The following is a 23,295-nucleotide window of genomic DNA, read 5'->3' as shown; positions in this document are numbered from 1 at the left end:
TAAAAAGGAGCGAGGATTAATCGTTTTCATTTTACCGCCATTCCCCTTTCCAGACAGAAAGAGGGGGGGGGGGCGGATTGATGCCATCGCCTCCTCCCGACCCTACCAATTCGGCCAAAATACTAGAAAGGGGGGGGGCGAAAGAATCTAAAAATTGGTTGAAATATAAATAATTAGTATATATTATTAACATAAGTAATAAATTCGTATACAAATTGTGGTTATTCTATACTTAAATTCGTCCGCCCCCCCCCTTCCTTGGGAGGGGGGGGGGCGATCGCCCCTACGGCCCTTCCCCTGGATCCGCCAGTGGGTCTACGGAACTTTTATGCCAAATTTTTTCAAGATTGGTCACACGGTTTTGATTTTTATTCGGGACATACATAGGCTACATACATACATACATACATAAGGGGCAGAGGAATGTGGCCGCCTGCGTGTGAAATTAAAAAATGCCGCTCCGCTTTTTTTCTACAAAAGAAATGTATTTCAACTGAGCTGGACACTGTACCAAAAACGTTGGTTAATTTAAATCCATTTATTTAGATCATTCCTTTTTCCCCTTTCCTATTCGCACCGTTGTTATACCCCTCATGCCCTCTTAGATGTTTTAGTTTTGTATTTTTTTTACATCGAAGTTACAAAGTCTTTCTCCAGTTGTATCAGTAATTGGGCGAAACCCCAGAAAATGTTCACATATTGCAACTTGAGATATATAAGAAAAAGAAGCAATAATAATAGTGATTAGTTCGGTATGAGACGTATCTGGTGTATAATATTAGTGAAAGTATTTGTGTGCTTGTACAATTTCAAGGATTTTATTTTCTATTTCACTGAAATTTTGAAATTACAGGTATTAATTAATACAAATACCCTTTTGTGTGTGTCAAATAAACTATTTGTGAATCTTTTAAAAGCAAAACTATGCCGATAATGATTCATTCTGTACAGGATTGCTAAAGCTGCTTTTCAAAATTGTGCAGTCTTTAATTGGTTGCTTCTGACATAGGTGGATTTGGAGGTGCCTACAAATGTATCCAATAATTAGAATTTATATAAAATATTAAAATATTTGAGTAATTTTTTATGAAGCTCAAAATTTTTTTAAATGAAAAGGTAACCTTGACTACATGATTTGGCCGCCCCCTACATTCGGTCGCCTGCGTGCAATGCATACAATGCACAATAGACAGCGGCGGCCCTGCATACATACATACATACATACGCTTTACGTTCAGCTTTATATATTATATTGTTGTGTCCCTTGGATGTGTTCGGACTCGCATTTAGACTAAGTGACAGAGTAGTAAACAGACAACAGACACAATGTTAGTCAGTACTTATGTTACATTTCGTAGAGGCTACGTTATAGAGTGGAATTGCACAATTCATCTCTCCCTCTTTCTCTCACTCTCGGAATTAGAAAACAAAAGACAAGGAATTGCAGTACAAACACACACACACACACACACACACACACACACACACAAGATATACATGTAGGTGAACATAAGCAATTACTGTATAAACGCACACATACACAAGATATACATGTGGGTATGCATAGTACATGTGGACACCAAAGTCAAAGTACTAAAGTTGTAGAGTAAAAAAGACACGACAGTTATTCGGTATGTTCAGTAGCATATAAGTTGTCTTAAGCCACACGTTTTATTCAGTAAACATTAATTAATATACAAAATACAAAAGATAAATCTACATATTTGATCTTTAAACACACACACAAAAATTCAAACACTAACTTACAACAAAGAAGTAGTTTATGCAAATAGAGCCAATAATGAGAAGGACATTGAATTGTTGACTAATGTCTCCATGGATACTTGTGGATGCTGAACCAAATTTCGATGTGAAAGCTGAGAAATAAAAAAAGAAAAAAAAATAGCCTTAAATTTTATATCACAAAAGCAAATCGACACATGAACTCTTTTTGTTTCTTGGGCAATTCAATTATTAAACAAAATGTAACTTACTGATGTCAATTTCATATGTAATGAAACTTGGGCTATGAATGTATATTTGTATGCTATGGTATTAATTGTTTTGCTCTAATCATGTATTGTTTTGTATAATGCACAATTGTAAAACAAATTATTATTGTTACATTGGCCGCATTGTTTTTAGTTTAGACAAAAACAATGGTTTATGAAGAGTGGTTTTGTCCAATGTTTGACATGTTTTGATGTCCTTTCAGAGCTGTAATCTACATTCTTGCCCAAAGCTTCCACACTACGACGTCGGGTGGCAGCGGGCAGGGCATGAACCAGGGCGCATACCGCACGACCAGCCAGACAGTAAAATAGGAAAAATCCTTTTTAAAAAAAAAAAAAGCTATGGGAAAGAACTCTGCACTTACAACTATATCTCTCAATAATGTAGAAGTTATTTCCTCCTTTCAATATCAAACAAAGTAATCAATTACCGTACCAATAATTAATTGACTAATTAATTGACTAATTTGTTAATATTTTTGTTAAATACAATTAATAATAGTTTTTTTTTTTTAATTTTAACTCGATTCCTGAATGGCTATGGGAGAAACAACGTGATCAATTATCAAAGGGGACGAAACCCTACATATTTAGCCGTATTTGTGATTACTGAAGGATTAATTTTCCTTGTTGGTATCAAACTAAATAATTAGTACTTGTAATTAATTGACTAATTGGTTATTTTTGTGTTGATTCATGTCCTGTCTATGTCAGTGATGAATTTAGTAAAAATGTCAAATAAACGGAGAATGGCTGTAGTGTGTACAAACTTTCTAACAGACAGACAGAGTGAGTTGATAGAAACTTTGTAAAATGAACTGTATATACTCGTATACCAATGTTTTCAATTCAGTCACATTATATAATAAAAAAAATTATGCCAAGTAGATAATAGGTCAATTAGAAACATTCACTGTAAAATTAGGAGGTCTATAAATAAATATCTTGAAATGACTTATTGATAACTTACCACACAGATGATCCACACAAAATTTCATAGTACTGGGACATTGAGAGCAAGCTGGACCCTTCTTGAAAGGTTTAGCGTATCTATAATTACCTCTGTGGGGAAACAGAATACACTAAAATGTAACATCATCTATCTATGTCTTCTTCTTCTTCTTCTCTCTCTCTCTCTCTCTCTCTCAAAAGAGTCGGACAGCCAATTAGAGAATAATTAGAGAATATTAAGTGTACATGTGTTTGTATGTTATGTATAGAGATCTACTTAGATAGAACATTACCCTGGTGCATAATGACAGACGAGGTTATTGCCACTTTCAAAGTCGTTTGAAGGAACGTTTCTAAGGGTGTGGCAATATTTAAACCCACAACCAAGAGCGTAGCTGTCTGCCCAGGCCATCTGAAAGTAATAGAAATAAGTTCACTTGATTCGCTCTCACAAAAATGTGATTGGTTGATCAGAAATTTCTGATTCATCTCTTAAATTAAAATCTTATTTGATTTTTAGCGGCCCCTGAAAGTAGAAAAGACGCTATTAGTTTTGTGTGGAATGTCTATCCGTCCGTCCGTCCGTCCCAATAGATCTAGTAAACTAGAAAAGATAGTGAAAAGGCAACATCATAAATTCCGACCATTCAAAGTTCTAATACAACGGCTACTTTTTTCTTTCTGAAAACGAAAATTCTAATTTTTACAACTATTCACTATTAATAGTAACAAACACGTGAGGCTCTTTATTAGGGGAGATGACTATTTACCATATTTTTAACACATTTATGCAAATGGTTTTAGATTTTTTGTCAAAAAAATATTTTTTTTACATTTTTATTATTAAGTTATGTAAGTTCTGTTACACTAATTACTATATTTACAAAAAAAAATGTTTACTATGTTTTTAGAGAGAAAAAATCTATCTGCATGTAAGTTAGACATGATTTAAAACAACAATTAATAAGTAGTTTTTCATATTATGACATGAACTGCAGGGGCAAAGAGTAACTAGAGAACAATGACCAAAGGAAAAAAAAAATTTTTTTTCACGGAAATGTATTTTCCTTGAGTAATAAGAGATTCACCCTTTACAAAACAATTAGATCAATTAGATATTCATTATAAGAAATCAGTTAGGCCAGGTTCACATCTAACTTCACATTCACCTATCCTTTGATCTGCTGGACCACTGAGGCACCACACAAGATCTGTTAACCTTTTTTCTCCATTCTTCCATGTCATTTGTCTTTGATAGAATTTCATTCTGATAATACTGAAAACTGCCTTTTATCTGCCTGGGTGGATCATTTCGGGGGTCGATGTCCTTGTAACCTTGTTTTTTTCGTTAGGTTTGGTAAAAAATTTTAGTTAGTATTATTTTTTATTTAGAATTTTGAAAAATTTCAAATACACCGAAAGTCAGTATAAATATCAATATTAAAAGTTTATGATCATTAAGTGGTTCATATATTCAAGGCCGTTGGTATTCCTACTCCTGGGCATGATGTCACTATTTTAACATATATATATATATATCATGGTTGTAACCAGGAGGGGGGTGTTTGGGGGTTCAACCCCCCTCCCCCCGAAATGAAATCCTCTCCCCCGAAAGGGGGGGGGGAACGGAATTGAGAGACTGATTTTTTGCTTTGCTTCTGTTTATTTTAGGTGAGATTTTAATACTAAACCATCACTTGCCCCAGCGCAGCTAAAGGGGTTTTTGAGTTTAAAACCCCCTACCAGAGATTTTGCAGTCAAATACCCCTCTTCTATAAAACAAAAACAAAAAAAAAAGATTGCAAATGACAATTCCCGACAATAATAAGAGCACTGCTAAGGAAGCTTTTAATTTTAAAACCCCCTCCGAAATTTACGATAAAACCCCCTGTTCAATATAAGACTATCCATACATCAGTCACCAGATTCTATAAGCGTAGCCAAGAGGGGTTTTGTATTTAAAACCCCTCTCCATCGGGGTTTAGAGCTAAAAAAAACCCTCTTCAATATAAAAAAAGCAAATTACACACACAAAATTCTAGGAGTTTTGAGTTTAAACCCCTCTTCAGCGGGATTTGAAGGTAAAAAATACCTCTTCAATATAAAAAAAAAATAAAATTACACACTCAGAAATCTATGAGCGTAGCCATAGGGGTTTAGATTTTAAACACCCCTTCAGCGGGGCTTGACGCTAACAAAATACCTCTTCAATATAAAAAAGCAAATTACTGTTACGTATCTCTCCTACTATCCAGGCTCTCTTCAAACTGCACCACACGACACAACGAACTTAAAGAACCTCACAACTCAGGGCTCCAAAGTATCAGTCAATTTAATTGCAAATACATTACAAACACTGTACAGTTGGCAACAATATCACATTAACTGTCCAAAAACCTAGCCTTGCTCCGTCTGACTTCACACACTGTCCTGGTTCTCGCCTCGTCTTGGTCACATAGTGAGGTAACGTGAAGTCCCGTCTTTCTGACACACTCGTTCTTATATAGTGTCTCTGCTGGCCTTCTAGAATCGGATGGAACGTTCTTGACCACTCAGAATGATCACAATCACCGTGACTTGCGTGCGTAATATTTACACACAGGTCGTTGCCGAACTGGCGTGTACTGTTACTGGTCACAGTTGACCGCTCGTCCTGCGCTGGACTGTGGCGATTTGAGTAGGCTAAAAACACACAGCACTACCCCCATCTGTGTCACCACCAGGTTTACAACACTGTCCCCTCCTTAGATCTGTCCGTCCCGGACAGCATCAATCTCATGACATGGGATGTGTAGTTTCATCACTGCAGGTGGGGGTCGATCGGTTGGGGTGACAGTGGGCTTGCCTCTTGAACTAGACGAAGCCATCCACGTTGAATTCAGCAACTGTCGCTTTCGTCTTCTCTGCCAGCTGACCTTCACCTGGTTGCACTGACATCGTGGTCGCATCGCCATCCTCGAACGCAGCCAACGTCGCTTTCTTCTCCAGTCGATCTTCATCTTGTTGCAATGACGTCGTGGTTGCATCACCGTGCACCTTGGGCTCATCAAACGTCGCCTTCTGTCATTCTGTACTGAGGGCAGCCATTTTACACATGGGGAGGGATTTGATGCCAGAGCCGGTGTCACCAAAATCATTAACCTAACAGGTGGTTTCAAATGGCTTTCTCGAAGAGGACTTTTGGGATGGGTTTCCGGTTCACTGGAGGGGACATTATGGGACAGGTCATCATCTTCAGACTTGTATGGAGGGCATGCTTGTGGGGCAGGTTGGTAACTCTCCACACGCAATGGTCCCTCTTCTTCGGCATCAGGCTGCGCATCAGGCTTCGGTCGACTAGTTTCAGCAGCGGACCAATCGTCTGTTGGGTTGAGACCTTTTCGATTACTTTCTACTTGCAAGGGGGTCTCTGCTGCGTCATCAGGTTTCGGTGGGTGTTCGTAAGCATCACCAGGGCTTATCTCGTTGGTCTTGACCTCTAGACAGACATCTGCAGGTTCCAAACCTCGCCGGTAGCTTTCATCATGCAAATGTTCTTTAACAGTTTCATCAGGTTTGTACTCGCTGAGGACATCGCAGCAATCATCACATTTCTTCTCATGGGAGTTACTTTCGTACGGCTTGCTATTAGAGTCACAGGAAGCACCATCTTCACTAGCATGGCCATCGTAGATGCGTATTTCGTAGCACGGCGTTTCTACCACCTCGTTCAAAGCGTTCAGCTCGGGGCTCATCACTTCTTTCACTGAAGTGTACATCTGGTCTACTCTGGTACAGGTATCTTTCTGTAAATCACCATTCCACACATTCTGAAAGTCAGCCAACATCTGTTGTTGAAAGGTGATCAGCAGCTGCACTACATCGGGTTCTAACTCGAACAGGTAGGTGTCTGGATCTTCACCTTCTTCAGTTAGGTCTTCTCTAAGGCGTGCTTGCAAGGTTTCCTTCTTTCCGATTGCCTTCAGCCCTCGATCACGGAGTTCTCGCCTCAGTTCTTTCAATTCCAGTTCGTTCAGCAGTTTCAGACGAGCCATAGTAGATCCGATCCCACTTCTGACACCAGTGTTACGTATCTCTCCTACTATCCAGGCTCTCTTCAAACTGCACCACACGACACAACGAACTTAAAGAACCTCACAACTCAGGGCTCCAAAGTATCAGTCAATTTAATTGCAAATACATTACAAACACTGTACAGTTGGCAACAATATCACATTAACTGTCCAAAAACCTAGCCTTGCTCCGTCTGACTTCACACACTGTCCTGGTTCTCGCCTCGTCTTGGTCACATAGTGAGGTAACGTGAAGTCCCGTCTTTCTGACACACTCGTTCTTATATAGTGTCTCTGCTGGCCTTCTAGAATCGGATGGAACGTTCTTGACCACTCAGAATGATCACAATCACCGTGACTTGCGTGCGTAATATTTACACACAGGTCGTTGCCGAACTGGCGTGTACTGTTACTGGTCACAGTTGACCGCTCGTCCTGCGCTGGACTGTGGCGATTTGAGTAGGCTAAAAACACACAGCACTACCCCCATCTGTGTCACCACCAGGTTTACAACATTACACACTCAAAATGCTATGATTGTAGCCATAGGGGGTTTTGAGTTTAAACCCCCCCTTAAGCGGGGTTTGAAGCTAAAAAATATTTCATCAATATTAAAAATAGCGTATTACTATGAACGTAGCCATAGGGGGTTTTGAGTTTAAACCCCCTTCAGCGGGGTTGAAGCTAAAAAAAAATACCTCTTTAATATAAAAAAGCAAATTACACACTCAAAATGCTTTGATCGTAGCCATAGGGGGTTTTGAGTTTAAACCCCCCTTTAGCGGGGGTTGAAGCTAAAAAAAAAATACATCTTTAATATAAAAAAGCAAATTACACACTCAAAATGCTATGATCGTAGCCATAGGGTTTTTTTAGTTTAAACCCCCCTTCAGCGGGGGTTGAAGCTAAAAAAAAAAATACATCTTTAATATAAAAAAGCAAATTACACACTCAAAATGCTATGATCGTAGCCATAGGGGGTTTTGAGTTTAAACCCCCCCTTCAGCGGGGTTAGAAGCTAAATAATACCTCTTCAATATAAAAAAAAAAGCAAATTACACACTCAAAAATCTATGAGCGTCTTCAACCTACCTGAGTGTAGTGTCCACACTTATGGTTTGTCTGGCAATGTGCTGTGTCGTAGTCATAGAACTGTATTTCTTCCCACCACATAGTTGCTACAAGTGTGACATTCAGACGTCCTAAGTTGAAACATAAGCACAACAAGAAAAACATTTAAAATACTTTAAAAAAAAACATACCTCCTTTATGCAACTGTTTTTCTTTTAAAAAAACGAATGAATTTTAGATTCTTCCTCCATCTCATCGAGAAAGAATCCTGGTTAAGTGAATGTATAGATACAGAGCACCTTTTAATGTTCCAATGATAAGCATTTAAATCTAGACTTAGAAGACAATGCGCAAATTTTCCCAGAACATTAATTTATTAAACTCTTGAATCAATAAAGCCTTACATTCGGAAATTCCCAAACGCGACAGTCCTTTCAAGAAAGCGATAGTTCTTTCCAAACCGATCTAAACCTAGATTTAGTCTGTAGTCAAATTTACATCTATTTATTTTTACTTTGAAACATTTTAACAGTCAAACTAGAGTTTTCCCCGTGTGGCCAACGAACTAGTAGTTCTTTTATCAGCGATATACATCAACTATTAAATTTCTAGGAAAATCGTTAGAACTGTTTTTGTTATCAGCTGTCCGTCCACCCATCCGGGTTCCTCCATGAAGGAGTGACTTGAATAGAGGCATTGTAAAAAAAACAATTGCAAACTCTAGTAAAGTGAGTAGATCTTCACGTAGTTAAAGGTTGATTAGGGTTGAAGAGCAGAGTAGCTCACATCTTTTACCTACTATTCTGTTTTGTTTTTACAATTTCTCTCTTCTGGTCGCACATTTAACGGCAAGAACAAATGGAAGCTCAAGTGTGGACACGGTTCTCAAAAACGTCTCTAACGATTTTTTTTAGAAATTCGACAGTTTTTAGACTTCAGAATAAAATTATTTTGATATCAGTGCACCTTGGGACTGGGTAATTTTATTTTTACGGATTTGCATAATTACGTTTATCACCGTAACCTGTTCCTTGTTTAATTTTGTTAAAACTTCCGTATTTAATTTCAAAGACATCTCTTGGAGCAATGAAATACAGAAAGAGAAAAAAAAAGATAAAAGCGATATGGAGACATGTGGAAGGTATATGACGAAACTGAAATATGGAGATATGGAGATATGTGGAAGGTATATGACGAAACTGAAATAAATTGCAGACAATAAAAAAAAAGGATGTAGAAGAGACATTGAGCTAAATAACTCTTTAAAATGCATAACTAATATTTATTTCTGTATGCCTGATACAAAAAAGCTAGCTATTTAAGAAAACATTGTTAGTTTTTTAACTTTCTTTTCATTATTTTGGGATTTCATAAAAAGAAAAAATAGCTAAGCAGAATCAAAGTCCCAGTTAGAAAAGTAAAACAATAGAATGTCCAGTTGTTTCGATGGTCCCGGGTTCGTACCCTGTCTGCCGCTATCCCCCACCGTTCTGTAGGAGGTTTAGGGCGGGTTGTAGTAAAATTGCATATTGAATTAAGGCTCGAAATACGTGAAAGAAAATAACAACAATAGATGAGTTTAATTAGAACACTAACCTGTTCCAATGTACAAGTTTTCACCAACATAACCTAGGTCACTGAGATTCTTTCTAAACTCAAAAGACGTGTACTCAAACTTACACTCTTCAGCATAGGCTTGTGCTGTTTTTGCTAAGCCATAGTTCCATTTCTGTCAGGATAAAATATATTCATGTCTTGTCAGGTTTAATGAATAATTTTTCAAAGTTTTAATTTGTTCCGAAAATGGGAAATGGGAGAAAAAAACATGTTCAAACGTTTTACCAGACAGACAGACAGACAGAGTGAGTTGATATAAGCTTTGTAAAAAAAGAAACCCTGTGCAAGCACAGTCCTTGTTGAAAGGTAAGCGTTAATATACACTAGCCAACATCTAGTCTTTGTTTAGAACAGCGGTTCTCAACCTTTTTAGCTCTGCGACCCCCTAATACGATGCCATACAAAGCGGCGACCCTCAACCGTAAAATTTGTTTCGTTCATAGGCAAAGGTAAATGTGATTTTGCTAATATTATAAAATTGTAATCAAAATGTTTCATGATGTAATTGTATTTAGTGTAAAATATACATTTTTCGCTTAAATTACAAAAACCGTTGATCTGTATGACTTTCATTTATTTACTTTTCTATTGCATCTTGATTATTCATGTGCATACGTGACAATTTGAAGAGTAGGGTAAACAAAACAACACGCCAAAGTCACTATGACATTTGAGCTTGTTTCCGTTTCACTGGATCAGGAATTTTCGGGGCAGTCTTGGTAAGATCACAACGAATGTCACTTTCAGCATCAAGTCTATTCCTGAATTTATTCTTGAGAACTAACGTTTGTAAAACGTTTTGTCAAATGTTTCGGATGTTCCTTCAGAGTGAAAGAGAATCTACTTCCTAGTCCAAACCTCCCGCAGGACGACGGGGATGGCAGCGGGCAGGGTATGAGCCTGGGACCATCGAGAATTCCGAACAACAGTTCAGCGCGTATAACGCACGACAGGGCAACCATCAAGAAGGAAAAACTTTCTTTCCACTAACAAACTGTTTCCCAAAGATTTGTGGTTGGAAATGGAACAAGAAGGCGCAAAACAATCTCAGAACGGGATAGGACTGCAAACACTTGATTCAGAATGGGATAGGACTGCAAACACTTGATTCAGAATGGGATAGGACTGCAAACACTTGATTCAGAATGGGATAGGACTGCAAACACTTGATTCAGAATGGGATAGGACTGCAAACACTTGATTCAGAACGGGATAGGACTGCAAACACTTGATTCAGAACGGGATAGGACTGCAAACACTTGATTCAGAACGGGATAGGACTGCAAACACTTGATTCAGAATGGGATAGGACTGCAAACACTTGATTCAGAATGGGATAGGACTGCAAACACTTGATTCAGAATGGGATAGGACTGCAAACACTTGATTCAGAATGGGATAGGACTGCAAACACTTGATTCAGAATGGGATAGGACTGCAAACACTTGATTCAGAATGGGATAGGACTGCAAACACTTGATTCAGAATGGGATAGGACTGCAAACACTTGATTCAGAATGGGATAGGACTGCAAACACTTGATTCAGAATGGGATAGGACTGCAAACACTTGATTCAGAATGGGATAGGACTGCAAACACTTGATTCAGAATGGGATAGGACTGCAAACACTTGATTCAGAATGGGATAGGACTGCAAACACTTGATTCAGAATTGTGTAAGCGACAATTGAAAAGAAATAATGTTTAGGTGCATCGCTTTTGAAGTAATGACTATGGCAGTGTCTTTCTGGCTCGATGACTTGGTGACTCATTGTTTACTACACTTGGAGCACTCTAAGGCATTTTACGTCTCTAGAGACAATCCTTTCCCTTTGCAATTTCTTGTGTAACTAAAGGCAAATCCTTGATACACAGCTGCGGTCACAGATTGAGCATCTGTAATCACCAGGCGCCGTTGCATTTTCGCCCTTCTTTCTACTACTGTTGTGTTTGATATCTGCAATCGGGACCCTTTCTTTATGCTCGCTCTTCATGTGAATCTATCCAGCGCCACTTTCCCCCAGCTGCTAGTGTCGATTTTGAAGAGCTTCATGTCGCGTTTGTAGCTTTGCAGACAACAAACAAATTATTGAAAACAAATTATATTGTTACGTATTTCTGATCTTCTGGCTAAATGTACTAGTAGGCACACAAATAAAAACACTGCAAAGAACTTGACGACTCAACTTTCAGCTTTATATAACTTTATTGAATAATAACTATAACAATTCGTCACTGTAACATGTAGCGTATACGTCTTACATCGACTGTATCGACTGAAACGGCTCAAGTCCACTCTCTTCTACTGTCTCGCACAGTAGACAACAGTAACGACGACTGTACTGACTCTTTTCACATCAACTCTCTGGTTTATATAGAGTCCCTAATCGCTTGTCTATTGTTGCAAAAACACTGCTAGTATCCTCTGGAACAACATGGGAGGAAACATCACATCCTGTCGATGTTTATAATTCAGCGATGCCCAAACTACGGCCCGCGGGCCAGATCCGGCCCGCGACGTGCTTCTATCCGGCCCGACAAAGCATTGGAACAAAATGTAAAAAAAAAAATAAAAAAATAAAAAAATTAGAATGTTGAAAAAAAAAATATTCTCTTTAAGTTAGGATTCTCAACCTCTGGTAGGGGGCTTTAAACTCAAAACCCCCTTGGTTGTGCTGGGGCAAGTGATGGTTTAGTATTAAAATCTCACGTAAATTAAACAAAATCAAAGCAAAAAATCAGTCCCCAAATTCCGATCCCCCCCCCTGGGGGGATTTCATTTCGGGGGGGGTTTGAACCCCAAATCCTACCCCCTGGCTACGCCCATGCCTACTACCACTACAGCCCAATAAACCAACACCCTGTATGGCAGTGCTGAACAACTGAAAAAAACAGCACACTATTTTTTTTTTATGATGTTTGCCACCTGAGTTAAGTCTGGATATTTTAAAACTCCGTCAGCTTTAAAGTTAAACTGAAAAACAAATTGGATATCTTTATAGCCAAAGCTTGGATGTCTCCGTTGTTCAGCTTCATACACATGCGTTGTGGAACTATTGAAGAAAACCCATGCCGCTAAAATCGTCCTATTTTATTTCCTAACATTCTTATGTTCAGTTCCTTGTTGATGGCGGGTTTTGTACTGAACAGATTGGCTTCAATAGCATGGAGTAGAAAACGAGGATTTAGTTTCAATAGCTTCACTACATGTTCAGCCGCTAAACTTAATCTTCACCATTGTGAAATAGCAACGGAGTTAGGCAACGTGTTTGATGCATAGTGATTTTAAAATATTTTTGCTGCGACAATTACAATGTTATCTGCTGCATCTATTTTCGAATGACTATTAGATTTTTAAAAAAAGTAACAACCAATGGAAAAAATATGTCTACCTTAAAACAATGATGTTAAATTGACTAAAACTGCCCTCCATTGAAAAAATAATTAAAAAAAAAAAATTCCGATGGTCTTATGTGACCCCCGGCAATTGGTCATTCGACCCTCAAAGGGGTCGCGACTCACAGGTTGAGAACCCCTGGTTTAGAGAAATATCACTTGCCTAGATATTAAGGAACACATCGTATCACGTCTATTTCTCATTAACACTTATAAAAATGACAAAGTAACTGAAAGAGAAACTGAAAAGTCACCTTTGTAGTTTGTCCTTAAAGTGTAAAGAAGTAGAACTCTTCGAACCTCGACCTGACGATAGGATACTTCTCTGTGACCACGAATGAGAGATCGGTTCATCATCACCCCCTCTTCTCTCTCTCTCTCTCTCTCTCTCTTTCTGAAGGGCTCCCATCAACACTTAAGAAACAACCTCTTCATACCAAGAATGCTTGCATCACTGATCAGACAGCTTATGTTCGGAAAAAGAATTACTAGGTAATTGGCCACATTGGGAAAACTCTAGTTATAATATTTCCAAATATTATTTTCTAAAATTAAATTTGGTGTAGACAATCTTTATATTGAACATACATACGTCATCGGGGATTTCCGCACGTAGGGCTTACTGATTAACATTTCAATCCATGGTTTAATCAATCAATAGACAAAATGAACATTTTGCGAAACGTCTTGTAAGTCTGGATCTATGGGCCTATTATTATAATTTTATTTACTCTGTTGTAGATTTATAAATTCGCTTAACCAAGGATTTTTTTTTCGTGGCGTTAGGAAATGGGGCGGGGTAAAAAAAATGTTTTTTTTTTTAAATGTCAATCGTAAGTTATTAAGAGTAAAATAATCGATCCTACCTAAAGTCCTCAGAGAAACTGTCTTTTTAAAAAAATATTTTTTATTTTAATTTTACTATTTTGTGTTAACACACACTAGCACACCACAAGCCCTAGTATTGTAATTGAACCAGATAATCTAACATACCACTTGCCCTCGTGCATACCACAAATTCAAATACCACTTGACTGGACACACGTATTACGACTAAACAAAGACTAGTGTGTCCTAGTGAGAGGATGTGAGAGCCTCTACTCTGAGACTCACCATTCTCGTCATGTCACTGCTGCCGACAGTGGCTCTCAAGTTATTATGGAGGTTCAGAAGAACGCTTTTCTCTTCGGATGTCAACCCCGCATCATGCTCTCTTTTAATGTGCCTTTTGCTGAGACGATTTATGGGCAGCTTGGCCATATCCGAAGAGATATGTTGTGGAACGTAATGTGTGGTCAGCGTGGATATACCTGAAGAGATAAGGTGTGAAACATGATGTGTGGTCAGCTTGGTAATACCTGAAGAGATAATGTGTGAAACATGATGTGTGGTCAGCGTGGATATACTTGAAGAGATAAGGTTGGAACGTGATATGTGATCGGCCTGGCTATATAAGGTTGGAACATGATGTGTGGTCGGCCTGGCTATATGTGAGAGATAAGGTGTAGAACATGATGTGTGGTCGGCCTGGCTATATGTGAGAGATAAGGTTGGAACATGATGTGTGGTCGGCCTGGCTATATGTGAGAGATAAGGTTGGAACATGATGTGTGGTCGGCCTGGCTATATGTGAGAGATAAGGTTGGAACGTGATGTGTGGTCGGCCTGGCTATATGTGAGAGATAAGGTTGGAACGTGATGCGTGGTCGGCCTGGCTATATGTGAGAGATAAGGTTGGAACATGATGTGTGGTCGGCCTGGCTATATGTGAGAGATAAGGTTGGAACATGATGTGTGGTCGGCCTGGCTATATGTGAGAGATAAGGTTGGAACATGATGTGTGGTCGGCCTGGCTATATGTGAGAGATAAGGTTGGAACATGACGTGTGGTCGGCCTGGCTATATGTGAGAGATAAGGTTGGAACATGATGTGTGGTCGGCCTGGCTATATGTGAGAGATAAGGTTGGAACATGATGTGTGGTTGGCCTGGCTATATGTGAGAGATAAGGTTGGAACGTGATGTGTGGTCGGCCTGGCTATATGTGAGAGATAAGGTTGGAACATGATGTGTGGTCGGCCTGGCTATATGTGAGAGATAAGGTTGGAACGTGATGTGTGGTCGGCCTGGCTATATGTGAGAGATAAGGTTGGAACATGATGTGTGGTCGGCCTGGCTATATGTGAGAGATAAGGTTAGAACATGATGTGTGGTCGGCCTGGCTATATGTGAGAGATAAGGTTGGAACATGATGTGTGGTCCGCCTGGCTATATGTGAGAGATAAGGTTAGAACGTGATGTGTGGTTGGCCTGACTATATGTGAGAGATAAGGTTAGAACGTGATGTGTGGTTGGCCTGACTATATGTGAGAGATAAGGTTAGAACATGATGTGTGGTCGGCCTGGCTATATGTGAGAGATAAGGTTGGAACGTGATGTGTGGTCGGCCTGGCTATATGTGAGAGATAAGGTTGGAACGTGATGTGTGGTCGGCCTGGCTATATGTGAGAGATAAGGTTGGAACGTGATGTGTGGTTGGCCTGGCTATATGTGAGAGATAAGGTTGGAACATGATGTGTGGTTGGCCTGGCTATATGTGAGAGATAAGGTTGGAACATGATGTGTGGTCGGCCTGGCTATATGTGAGAGATAAGGTGTAGAACATGATGTGTGGTCGGCCTGGCTATATGTGAGAGATAAGGTTAGAACGTGATGTGTGGTCGGCCTGGCTATATGTGAGAGATAAGGTTGGAACGTGATGTGTGGTCGGCCTGGCTATATGTGAGAGATAAAGTTGGAACATGATGTGTGGTCGGCCTGGCTATATGTGAGAGATAAAGTTGGAACATGATGTGTGGTCGGCCTGGCTATATGTGAGAGATAAGGTTGGAACGTGATGTGTGGTCGGCCTGGCTATATGTGAGAGATAAGGTTAGAACGTGATGTGTGGTTGGCCTGACTATATGTGAGAGATAAGGTTAGAACGTGATGTGTGGTTGGCCTGACTATATGTGAGAGATAAGGTTAGAACATGATGTGTGGTCGGCCTGGCTATATGTGAGAGATAAGGTTGGAACGTGATGTGTGGTCGGCCTGGCTATATGTGAGAGATAAGGTTGGAACGTGATGTGTGGTCGGCCTGGCTATATGTGAGAGATAAGGTTGGAACGTGATGTGTGGTTGGCCTGGCTATATGTGAGAGATAAGGTTGGAACATGATGTGTGGTTGGCCTGGCTATATGTGAGAGATAAGGTTGGAACATGATGTGTGGTCGGCCTGGCTATATGTGAGAGATAAGGTGTAGAACATGATGTGTGGTCGGCCTGGCTATATGTGAGAGATAAGGTTGGAACGTGATGTGTGGTCGGCCTGGCTATATGTGAGAGATAAGGTTGGAACGTGATGTGTGGTCGGCCTGGCTATATGTGAGAGATAAAGTTGGAACATGATGTGTGGTCGGCCTGGCTATATGTGAGAGATAAAGTTGGAACATGATGTGTGGTCGGCCTGGCTATATGTGAGAGATAAGGTTGGAACGTGATGTGTGGTCGGCCTGGCTATATGTGAGAGATAAGGTTGGAACATGATGTGTGGTTGGCCTGGCTATATGTGAGAGATAAGGTTGGAACATGATGTGTGGTCGGCCTGGCTATATGTGAGAGATAAGGTTGGAACGTGATGTGTGGTTGGCCTGGCTATATGTGAGAGATAAGGTTAGAATATGATGTGTGGTCGGCCTGGCTATATGTGAGAGATAAGGTTAGAACACGATGTGTGGTCGGCCTGGCTATATGTGAGAGATAAGGTTGGAACATGATGTGTGGTTGGCCTGGCTATATGTGAGAGATAAGGTTAGAACATGATGTGTGGTTAGCCTGACTATATGTGAGAGATAAGGTTAGAACGTGATGTGTGGTTGGCCTGACTATATGTGAGAGATAAGGTTAGAACATGATGTGTGGTTGGCCTGACTATATGTGAGAGATAAGGTGTAGAACATGATGTGTGGTCGGCCTGGCTATATGTGAGAGATAAGATTGGAACGTGATGTGTGGTTGGCCTGGCTATATGTGAGAGATAAGGTTGGAACATGATGTGTGGTTGGCCTGGCTATATGTGAGAGATAAGGTTGGAACATGATGTGTGGTCGGCCTGGCTATATGTGAGAGATAAGGTGTAGAACATGATGTGTGGTCGGCCTGGCTATATGTGAGAGATAAGGTGTAGAACATGATGTGTGGTCGGCCTGGCTATATGTGAGAGATAAGGTTAGAACGTGATGTGTGGTCGGCCTGGCTATATGTGAGAGATAAGGTTGGAACGTGATGTGTGGTCGGCCTGGCTATATGTGAGAGATAAGGTTAGAACATGATGTGTAGTCGGCCTGGCTATATGTGAGAGATAAGGTTAGAACATGATGTGTGGTCGGCCTGGCTATATGTGAGAGATAAGGTTGGAACATGATGTGTGGTCGGCCTGGCTATATGTGAGAGATAAGGTTGGAACATGATGTGTGGTCGGCCTGGCTATATGTGAGAGATAAGGTTAGAACATGATGTGTGGTCGGCCTGGCTATATGTGAGAGATAAGGTTGGAACATGATGTGTGGTCGGCCTGGCTATATGTGAGAGATAAGGTTAGAACATGATGTGTGGTTGGCCTGACTATATGTGAGAGATAAGGTTAGAACGTGATGTGTGGTTGGCCTGACTATGTGTGAGAGATAAGGTTAGAACATGATGTGTGGTTGGCCTGACTATATGTGAGAGATAAGGTTAAAACATGATGTGTGGTCGGCCTGGCTATATGTGAGAGATAAGGTGTAGAACATGATGTGTGGTCGGCCTGGCTATATGTGAGAGATAAGGTTAGAACATGATGTGTGGTCGGCCTGGCTATATGTGAGAGATAAGGTGTAGAACATGATGTGTGGTCGGCCTGGCTATATGTGAGAGATAAGGTGTAGAACATGATGTGTGGTCGGCCTGGCTATATGCGAGAGATAAGGTGTAGAACGTGATGTAATAGTTAACTAACTTTTTTTTGGATGTGGTGGTTGCGAGACAGTGCCCTGCTGGTGCTCTGAAGGTCTTACGTTCTAAACTAGATAGCCTAAGATTAATAGTAACAAAGTTAAGAACCCTAGACACTCACTTTTTACGAACTCTGTCTATGACATTAAGCCTAATGATATTGAAATAAATTAAAACATTTACAATTGCGCGATTGGCCAAGCTCTTGACTATGATCAAACGAAATGTATTTGATTAAGGATAGAACCACGTGTCATTTAGGAAAATTATTTTAAAAAAGTAACATTGAGTTAGAAATTAGATTTCATCCAATGCTAATGGGCGACAGGTCCGGTGTGTCAGGAAAATTAAACACAGTGAGTCGTTGAGCTGGCCACACGACATTCTCATTAACAGTGAATCAAATCAAAAGTTGCCTTAACCTTAATTGAACCTTTCCATTTCATGACATTGCAATGTTTTTTTAATTGTATAAGAACTTAGCGGAATGAACAGTAAAAAAAATGTTATTAATATAAACTATTTAAATGTTAGTATAACCTCACTCTTTGAATACAGTCGTTTGATTTTGTGTATAGATATCATTACTACATTGCACAATGAATAAAACATTTTACGCTTCAAATTCTTTTATCTGGAAATATAGTCATTATTTTAATTTGAAGATTTTTATATTAGTAGTTTTTTTTATATTGATTTGTCTTTTTTATGAAAGTAACATACGTTTGATTCATTCATGGGAAACAGGGAATGTCTCTATAAACTTACCAGAAAGCGTTGGGTGAATACGCTGCGGTTGAGCGGTAAAGCTCGTAACTTTCGATACGGGGGTCCAGAGTTTGAATCCTGGTGAATACTGGGATTTTTTAATTTCGGGATCCCTGGGCGACTCTGAGTCCATCCAGTTCTAATGGGTACCTGACACTAGCTGGGTAAAAGTAAAGGCGGTTGGTCGTTGTGGGCAACAGAAACAGATGACCATTATATTAACTGCCCCATAGATTGCAAGGTCTGAAAGGGGAACATTGGGTTTCTTTGTCATCTATACAAAATTATGTTTATATACATAATGCTAAGATAAGATGAGCTGGTTATTGTTGGTATTTCATTTCATTACCTTGTTGCATGACGTCAGCACTCTCTCCGAGCACAATATAGTAAAACAAGAAGAAGCTTGATTGACTTGGCACCATAATGGACACTCTGGTTAAATACGTAATGGTAAATATTAAAATTGAAATACATTAGAACTGTTGACAGCGAAACTCGTTTCCGAAACAAAAGTCTCTTGTCCATAGAACAGTCATTAAAGTGTTAAACTGGATACATAACTGTGTGTGTAGTCTCTATACTAGTAACATGGTAGTCACTTTACAACTTAAAATGTTTATGAATGGAGAGTCAGAGCTAGGACTTAACCTAAAATCATAATGGTGATTTTGTTTGATCATTACAATACTTGAGTGCGTTAATATCAAGAAATGTGAATGCACTTATTATCAGCCACAACATAGCAGCACATCAACTCATTCTCTTGTACAGCTATCTCATTATGCAGACATTAGTTTCAAAATTGTGTTGGAAATTTAATATGGACAAAAACATTCAACATAATGGGAATAAAGATGACATTGTCGGACAAAAACACTAGGCGGGTGTAACATTTAAATTACTGTTTATACCTACCATTTTGTAGGACACATTCTCGTTATAAATGTTTTTTTATAAGATGGATTTATCTTACGTATCATACAAATAAGATCGAAGTATCATTCGAAAAATTAAGAACGTCAGACATTTCCAGACCTCGTCGGTGAGGCGTATAGATAAACTCAATCTTAATCGGTAGTTCTGAAACAAAAACATGAACCGAATAAAAAAATTGAAAAATGACATATAAGTACATACCTACTATATCAGAGCTTAGAGTACATAAATGTTATACACTAAACTTTTCTATACTGACTGCTTATAAAATGACCAAGCTCTACTTAACATACACCAGACCATGTGACCTGCTTGACCAGACTTTTGTGTTACTAGCACTATGATCTTGCATAACATTTAGATCAATGGTCTAAATTAAAATAAACTGACCTGTGTTCGATCATGTCCACAACCTGGTTGAAAAACAGCATTCAGTCCCAGCATTCCAAACAATGTCGTCTGATACCCCAAGGAAGGAGTTCTCGAGTGTGGGGATAGTTACCTATGTATAGAATGATATACACTCAGTAGCGAATGAAACGAGATTAATGACCATTGAATGACCAAAATGGGATTGGAGACAAAGGAACGTCTTATTGATGAACTTTTTCATTACATTTACTTCATTAGTGGCTCCGTCCCTCACTCCACTGAATGTCACAGCTACGGTGCTACCCCATTCTATTTTGGACCCAAAGTGCTGTTACTATTGACAATACCTTAGTGACTTACTATAACCTTCGGTAGGAGTCATATCACAGTGGTAGCGCAAGTGACGCAACCGGCCATTTTTCCTGTTTCACCTAGGTCGTTTAGACCCGAGGATTTCGTCTGTGTCTATTAAAACACCGTAAAGACTCATTTAATAAGGCGTTGTCTAATTGTCTTTCAGTCGAGAGATTATTAAAGGGTATAGTTACTCTGACCCAGATGACCTACTAGATCCAATATCTATATAGCAATAATGTCTGAAGGAAAGAAGTCGTCTTATTAAATTCACTCATGTATCGCCTGAAGTAAACCATCACCATTTCAAATACTGATACGGAAAAAGAAAGAAAGTAAATATATGTCAACATTTGTGTTACTGTAGTAGTAGCTATTGTAGTAGTAGCTATTGTAGTAGTAGCTATTGTAGTAGTACCTATTGTAGTAGTACCTATTGTAGTAGTACTTATTGTAGTAGTACCTATTGGAGTAGTACCTGTTGTAGTAGTACCTATTGGAGTAGTACCTGTTGGAGTAGTACCTATTGGAGTAGTACCTGTTGTAGTAGTACCTATTGTAGTAGTACCTATTGTAGTAGTACTTATTGGAGTAGTACCTATTGGAGTAGTACCTATTGGAGTAGTACCTGTTGTAGTAGAACCTGTTGTAGTAGTACCTGTTGTAGTAGTACTTGTTGTAGTAGTACCTATTGTAGTAGTACCTATTGTAGTATTACCTGTTGTAGTAGTACCTGTTGGAATAGTACCTATTGGAGTAGTATCTGTTGAAGTCGTACCTGTTGTAGTAGTACCTGTTGTAGTAGTACCTGTTGTAGTAGTACCTGTTGTAGTAGTACCTGTTGTAGTAGTACCTATTGGAGTAGTACCTATTGGAGTAGTACCTGTTGGAGTAGTACCTATTGGAGTAGTACCTGTTGTAGTAGTACCTATTGGAGTAGTACCTGTTGTAGTAGTACCTACTGTAGTAGTACCTATTGTAGTAGTACTTATTGGAGTAGTACCTATTGGAGTAGTACCTATTGGAGTAGTACCTGTTGTAGTAGAACCTGTTGTAGTAGTACCTGTTGTAGTAGTACTTGTTGTAGTAGTACCTATTGTAGTAGTACCTATTGTAGTATTACCTGTTGTAGTAGTACCTGTTGGAATAGTACCTATTGGAGTAGTATCTGTTGAAGTCGTACCTGTTGTAGTAGTACCTGTTGTAGTAGTACCTATTGTAGTAGTACCTGTTGTAGTAGTACCTGTTGTAGTAGTACCTATTGTAGTAGTACCTGATGTAGTAGTACCTATTGGAGTAGTACCTGATGTAGTAGTACCTATTGTAGTAGTACCTGATGTAGTAGTACCTATTGTAGTAGTACCTGATGTAGAAGTACCTGTTGGAGTCACGTGAACTACACTCTCATTTTCTTCTGTCTGGTTGTAATCTTTTACACGTCATTTCTCCCACTTCACTATCTCGGATCAAGCTGAAACAATTATTCATTGTCGATGACAACACATGAATCAATAAAAAGAAAGTTAATTAGTCATTAGAACTTGTGCTAAGCAAATGGGAGTTAATCCTTTTTGTAGAAATTAAGTCGTTCGTGAACAATTGTACACTAACAATAGACTATAATAACAACGTGTAATTTGATTTGTTTGTTTGTTAATATATGCCCTAGGTATTATTGATAGAAGTCGCAAGTCAGTTTCTGTATCAAATTTCAGAAAGTATTACCACTTGTATTGCTACGCTTGAAGTTGTCGGTGGCGTTGTACTTTGGCTTGCCAGATCTTGGAAGTGACAATCAACGTTATGGGTTAATATAGAGTCAAGCAAGGGGTCGCTAAGGTTTGGGTGCGGTCTCGTAATGCTAACTCCCTCTGTTAGGTAATAAAGAGTCTTCTTTGGCATGTCTGCGTAGTCAGTTGTCATTACCCATTCGTTTGATAGCACAATTGGTAATATTGAAATAATTGTTGCCAACTTTCACAGTCACTTTATTTCCAAGCGTAGGGTGTCATATTTTTCTCTTTTGTTATTGTCCTGTTTTTAAACGTTAAAGGTTAGAGTTGGCACTGCAATTTTCATTATTCTTATTACACTCTTTGACATCAGGGAATAGCAGTTATTCTCAGTAAATATTAGTCTTATTTCTGTAACTGTCAGTTTCCCAATTGTAATTCGATAAAGGATATAGAAAATATGCGCGAGGTCATTGTCAACACCTCTTCAACTGACATCACTTTATGGTGCATCATTGATTTATTTCACTTCCACATTTGTTACCGATGCAAGCGTAAGCTTTTTTTTTCATTCTGATTTTCTTTGAAAGTTTTGAGATAAATGTTGATATAAGTTACAATCTTGTTTGTACTCTATCCTCAAGACCACAAGCCACACGAGAGAACTGAGTTGAATTTCAACGTAGCAGGGAAGTGAAATATCTTCTGAAAATGCCTGAGATATTATTGCTATGAAATGCTTGAGTTACTTCCCCTCCGTGGTCTGGTGAAATAGCTTGGTGGTATGTCTTGGTACAAAAGTCTCTTGGCATGAAAGCCTACAGTTAAACTAAACAATTTTCTGGCATTCCTGGCGCAATGATTAAAAAAAAACAGTTCGTCGATCAAAATCAATAAGATTTTGCAAATTGTATTTCTTATGAGTTGGCAAGATTACATTACTTACTGAATAGATCGTGTAAGTTATTTAATAGTTATAAATAGAAAGTGTTGCTA

The 23,295-nt window shown here is 39.0% G+C and overlaps 2 protein-coding genes across 2 annotated transcripts; both read right to left on the bottom strand.

Moving 5' to 3' along the window:
- Positions 1–1,460: 1,460 nt before the first annotated feature.
- Positions 1,461–20,233, bottom strand: LOC106052823 (GLIPR1-like protein 1). Its single transcript, XM_056034533.1, has 8 exons — positions 20,042–20,233; positions 19,251–19,336; positions 14,214–14,410; positions 9,683–9,815; positions 8,108–8,217; positions 3,257–3,375; positions 2,983–3,074; positions 1,461–1,877 (listed from the first exon to the last, which is right to left on the bottom strand). Exons 2-8 carry the CDS (start codon positions 19,324–19,326, stop codon positions 1,759–1,761), a joined length of 846 nt encoding a protein of 281 aa, XP_055890508.1. The 5' UTR covers positions 19,327–19,336; positions 20,042–20,233; the 3' UTR covers positions 1,461–1,758.
- LOC129927123 (putative eggshell protein) lies at positions 19,972–22,812 on the bottom strand. Its single transcript, XM_056034346.1, has 5 exons — positions 22,796–22,812; positions 21,750–21,944; positions 21,285–21,659; positions 21,000–21,194; positions 19,972–19,984 (listed from the first exon to the last, which is right to left on the bottom strand). Exons 1-5 carry the CDS (start codon positions 22,810–22,812, stop codon positions 19,972–19,974), a joined length of 795 nt encoding a protein of 264 aa, XP_055890321.1.
- Positions 22,813–23,295: the final 483 nt, after the last annotated feature.

This window comes from Biomphalaria glabrata, chromosome 7 (assembly GCF_947242115.1).
Source record: "Biomphalaria glabrata chromosome 7, xgBioGlab47.1, whole genome shotgun sequence".
Lineage (NCBI taxonomy): Eukaryota > Metazoa > Mollusca > Gastropoda > Planorbidae > Biomphalaria > Biomphalaria glabrata.
Note: the sequence above shows the minus strand (reverse complement) of the source record. Positions and strands in the feature narration are given on the sequence as shown.